The sequence below is a fragment of the Merops nubicus genome, unplaced genomic scaffold (genome assembly GCF_000691845.1).
Source record: "Merops nubicus isolate BGI_N331 unplaced genomic scaffold, ASM69184v1 scaffold4761, whole genome shotgun sequence".
In the NCBI taxonomy this organism is placed as follows: domain Eukaryota; kingdom Metazoa; phylum Chordata; class Aves; order Coraciiformes; family Meropidae; genus Merops; species Merops nubicus.
Window position 1 is genome coordinate 17,690 of NW_008590151.1, and position 5,123 is coordinate 22,812.

The 5,123-nt window shown below is 45.9% G+C and overlaps 1 protein-coding gene across 1 annotated transcript in view; it reads right to left on the reverse strand.

Moving 5' to 3' along the window:
• Positions 1 to 3,309: 3,309 nt before the first annotated feature.
• The window catches only part of LOC103782074 (protein KIAA2022-like), a gene marked incomplete at its 5' end in the record, with an annotated part of 3,204 nt that continues 1,390 nt past the window's right edge, over positions 3,310 to 5,123 (reverse strand). The window contains 4 exon segments of the mRNA XM_008949817.1: positions 3,310 to 3,856; positions 3,897 to 3,998; positions 4,815 to 5,116; positions 5,119 to 5,123. The exon segment at positions 5,119 to 5,123 is cut by the window's right edge and continues 1,390 nt beyond it. Coding sequence (XP_008948065.1) covers positions 3,787 to 3,856; positions 3,897 to 3,998; positions 4,815 to 5,116; positions 5,119 to 5,123 — 479 coding nt within the window.

A 5,123-nucleotide genomic window follows, 5' to 3' on the forward strand; every position in this document is an offset into this window, starting at 1 on the left:
CTTCTGAGTTGCTGGACTACACGACAGGGACTGGGGGAGCAAAGTCCCTCCCACTGTAAGAGAAGATGAGGTTCGTGACCTCCTGAGGAAGCTGAATATACATCAGGTCTACAGGACCTGATGAGATGCATCCCAGATGTAGCTGCCAAGCCACTCTGCATCGTATTTGAAAAGTCCTGGCAGTCAGGTGGAGACCCTGGTGACTGGGAAAAGGGAAACACCCATTTTTAAAAAGGGTAGAAAGGAGAACCCTGGGAACTACTGACCTGTCAACCTCCCCTCTGTGCCTGGGAAGATCATGGAAGAGACCTTCCCAGAAGCTCTGCCTGACCAACCTAGTGGCCTTCTATGATAGAGTGACTACATGAGTGGAGAAGAGCTAGATGTTGTCCATCTGGAATTCTAGAAGGCCTTTGGCATGGTCCCCCAAAACATGCTTCTTTCTAAATTGGAGAGATACAGATTTGATGGATGGACTGTTCAGTGGATGAGGAATTAGATGGATGGTCACATCCAGCGGGTAGTGGTCAACAGCTTGATGTCCAGATGGAGGCCAGTGACAAGTGGTGTCTGTACTGGGACCAGTGTTGTTTAATATCTTCATCAATGACATGGACAGTGGGACCAATTGCACCCTCAGCAAGTCTGCAGATGACACCAAGCTGAGTGGTGTGGTCGAGACACCTGAGGGTTGGGATCCAACCAGAGGGACCTCACAAGCTTGAGAAGAGGGCCAGTGAGAACTTCATGAGGTTCAACAAGGCCAAGTACAAGATCCTGCACTTGTCAGGCCATCTCCCCATATCAACACAGGCTGGGGGTGAAGGGATTGAGAGGAGCCCTGTGGAGAAGGACTTAAGGAAGAAATGTTTGACACTGAGGGTGGTGAGCCCCTGGCCCAGGCTGCCCAGAGAGGTGGTCACTGCCCCATCCCTGGAACCATCCCAGGGGAGGTTGGCCAGAGCTCTGAGCACCCTGCTCTAGCTGCAGACGTCCCTGCTCCCTGCAGGGGGTTGGACTGGGTGACCTTTAGAGGTCCTTTCCAACCCAAACCATTCTAGGACTTTATGAAGATCAAGAGGGAGGTCGGCTCACAGTTGCTCAAGGCAAGTTCCAAATTTTGGGGTCAATCAGCAGAGACCACTCTTTCAGAGAGAGCAGGGCCAGTGCCACACTGTGAAAGGATCCAGACTCTCCAGCACCTCCCTGGTCAGACTTTTCTGAGGAGGACATGGGATGACCACTGAAGACAGCAGTAAAATCAGAGCGACAGAGGGACTGAAGGAGAGCAACAAGGCAGCTGGTACGTGTGGTTAACACTGTCCTGAAACACCGAGCTGGGCAGTCATGGATTTCCAACACAGAATAAAATAGTGGAGACCTTTGATGCCTTATCTCCGTGCCCTATTGCACACATCTCAAACGCAATAACTATTGCTATCTGGTTCAGTACAAGGTATTTTGTTACAAGTCCCATATTCATAGCATTAAGCATAACGAGCACAGTGCAGGCCAGTTGAAATGTGCTTTCAAACGACGGTTCTGGGTCAAAAAGAAGAGTCGTGCTGCATCCCAGCCCTGGACCTGACCTGTCTCCACAGGAGCAGCAGCCTGAACATCTGAAAGAAGGGAGCTGGCAGCTCCTCACCTCCAGCACGTGGGAGGAAGGCTGGAAAAATGGGATGTGCCAACACCACGGCCGGAGCTTGTAGCATCTGATGACCCTACGACTAGAAAAGAGAGCTGCTGGGGAAGGGTGGAGAGCACGGGGGCTGCAGGCAAGCCAGACACCCAGGGCTGGAGCCCTAGCACAGCTCTCATCTCCAAAAAAAACCCCCAAGCAGGGGGGATCTCCCCCCTGGAGGCAGAGCTGGGGTGGGATGCGTGCCCCCCTGCACTCGCTGCGGCCCGCGGGGTACCCGGGGACCGCTGCCCCCCACAGCAGCTCCCTCTGGGCAACGCCAGCCTTGTGTTTTTTTCCAAGGAATCAGCAAGCTTCTAGGATGGTTTTCAGAATGACCATTTTTCCAGAGGTGGTGCTTAAAGCAAAGGCAAGGGAGCCGCCGTGCCGCTGGCTGCGGGAGGGCTGAGCCCAGCCTGAGCGCTGGGAACGTCTCCATCCCCAGTCCACGCTCTGCAACTCCACTTCTCAGCCTTCAGCCTGCTTTTTCTTTTGCTAAATTAACAATTCTGCTGTTTTGCCTTGTGCGTGGGCTGAAAGAAAACCTTCTTTGTAAGGAAACTCGAGTCTAGTCCTGTCCTCTGAGCAACACCACCTCTACGCTCGCGACCGTGTCCTCTCCAACTGCTATTAAGGCTCCTCTTCCTCATCGTTTCCTATTGCATCAACGTGTCCGAGCCTCCCATCCCTCTGCTCCCAACAGCTCCCAGTTAGCAGGGGTCTTGCATATCAAGGTTCCATAAGAAATCAGCAGCAAAACGCACAGGCTCTCAGTTGCAGAAGGAAAAGAAGAGATCTGGTGGGTTTGTTACCCTGGTGGAGGGCGAGGGCGTGGTGAGTAGGGTTACAAATAAGGCCTTTTGAGAATACATTTCACGTTCAGTACTTAATGCTGTCTTAATAAAGTCCAGTCATGATCCGGCCCCGATCGCTGAGATCACACCGAGCTCCGTTTGTGGGTTTGTTTTTTGTTGGTTGGTTTTTTTTTTCTCTTTTTTTTTAATTTTTTTTTTTCAATCTTAGGAACTGAGTCAAAGAAAAGGTTCCGAGCTGTACTTCAAACTCATGATTTTTGCTTTTGAAAGCTCCAACTATATTGGCATCGCAAGGTTAGACATTTAGGAAACACCAAAGCTATGAGAGGAGAGCGCTTCCGACAGGCTCCGCGGCGAAAATGGTTGAAGAAACTACTCAAAGGAAACATAAATAGCAATAAACGTATGAAACGTGTTAGTTCCGCTTTTATAACTCTTTTAGAATTTATCCCAGGTTCTTATAAAATATATAAAACTGAGATACAAAGAATTAGCAAGGTAACTTTGCATTTCAAATGATCTTCAGCTACAGGTTTTGCTTTAAGAAAACAGACACTTGAAAAGCAGCTGTTCTGTAGTCTCTAGATGCAGACACTTGAGTTCCTGGCAAACTTACCGTCGGTGGTTTCTCTGAACTCCTCCACCATTTCAGCTCTCTCCTGCAATGAAACTCAACATTTCACCATGAAGTTTCTCTGCTCATGGTTTCAAAGAGAGGACGTTACCATTTCCCAGCATCGGTTTCAAAGTTCCTTCTTTCTTTTCTTTTCTTTTTTTTTTTTTCCCCCTTTTTTTTTTTTTTTTTCCTTTTTTTTTTTTTCTTTTTTTTTTTTTTTTTTTTTTTTTTTTTTTCCCCTTTATGAGCTTTAAACCACAGGGTGAATCCATGAAATGAGGTAAGTAAATTTGGCACACTTTTAGTCATGTCCATAGAACTTTTGGTAAGTTGTATAAGTGAACAATATCATTTTCATCGTGAGTTACAGGTGCTTTCAAAGGGGGGGTGGTGGTTAGTACTTAACAACTGGAATGTTTCTAGTAAAACCAAAAGGCATAGCTGCAGAAAACACTCACAACCCAATGTTGATAGAGAAGTAAAAATATATACAATACAGTCACTTGTTCATAGTTTGGCACAATTTTTTTGTTGTTGTGGGTAATAGTGCATAAACTACTGTACAACAGTATGACTTTTAAAACAGTCTTTCACAGAGAATACCAGATTAGGTTTAGCTTTCAAAGAATAAAATTCCCACAATTTCAAAAACTCTTCATTTCAGCACTTACATCTCAACAGACCACAAGGCAGATTTCGAAAAGGAACCGACGGGAAGGAAAAAAAAACCAAACCCAACAAAAAGCAACGGAAAGAAAAAAAATAATAAGATAAGGAAGTAAAGGAACCAACATCAACCGTCTTTCTAGAAAAGGGAGTCTCTTCTTCAAATACAGGAAAACCCAAAAATGTTGTTTCTGCTTTAAGAAGAATGGAGTCTGATTCCCTGCAGGAAAAAAATCAAACATTTGATGCCATCTCAGTTAGCTCGTCTGGAGTCACCACGACGGAGCGAGCGCGCTAGAGGCGGGCGGGTGCAGAAGATGCAGCTTTAGATGATGCAGGTTAGGAGATAAAACAGCAGAGGGGGCCAGAAAGCACTCAAAATTGCCACGTGAAGCTCAATTAGGAACGAGTTCTCATTTGCAAAGTAAAGAGCCTTTAAGTTTCGAGATCTTGGCTTTTTTTTTTTTTGGATGCATAACCTCTTTTTTTTTTTTTTTTGGGGGATTTTTTTTTTAATTTATTTTTACAAAGTGGTCCAAAAAAAAAAAAAAAAGTCTTTCCTCCTCAAAATCATTAAAAAGAGCGTGTAAGCAGGATTTCCTTTTTTTTTTTTTTTCCCCCCAAGGAGTAATTAAAAACTGAAGAAGCCAAACAGCAGAAAAGAGTAGCCTTGTTAGTTTTTTTAACCCCAGCCAAGCCAGAAAATCGGGTCATTCTTTTTTAGGTAGCTTGCAAGTAATCAGTATTTTCATGCATTAAAAAAAAAAACAAAACAAAACAAAAACCAAAACCAAACCAAACCCTAAACCAACCAAAACTAACAAAACCGACCCCAAAACCGAACCCAACCAAAATGGTGAAAAGGGAGCGTCTTTTTTTTCCAGTTTATGTTTTTTTTTTTTGTGGTTTTTATCTTTTTTTTTTTTTTCATGCAACTTTTGCTTTCAGGAAGGAAAAAACTGAGGAACAGCGGGCTTAGCAGGTGGGGGAGGGGGGCAGGTTAAGGGGCATTCCAGCCAGTTTGGTGCAGCATTACCTCAGTTTCTCAAAAGCAGCTGTCACGGGGGGGTCCTTGTGGGGTTGTTCGCGGTCCGTCCGCTTTATTTTACAGTTCTCATCCCTCAGCGATTTCGAACTGGATTTATGCCGGTAGAGTTTTTTATGGGTAGGTCCGTTATTGCCTAAAGTGCTCAGGTTACTATAGTTTTTATCAAAAAAGGGAGCGGGAAGGTCCGTGGTGTACCCGGTCGAGCAGTTGGGGCGACCGGGGTCGCAGGTTGCGGCTTTGCCGGTTTTGCCCGAGCCCTTGTTGTTCGACTTGTGGTTCTTGGCGGGCGCCCGCGGG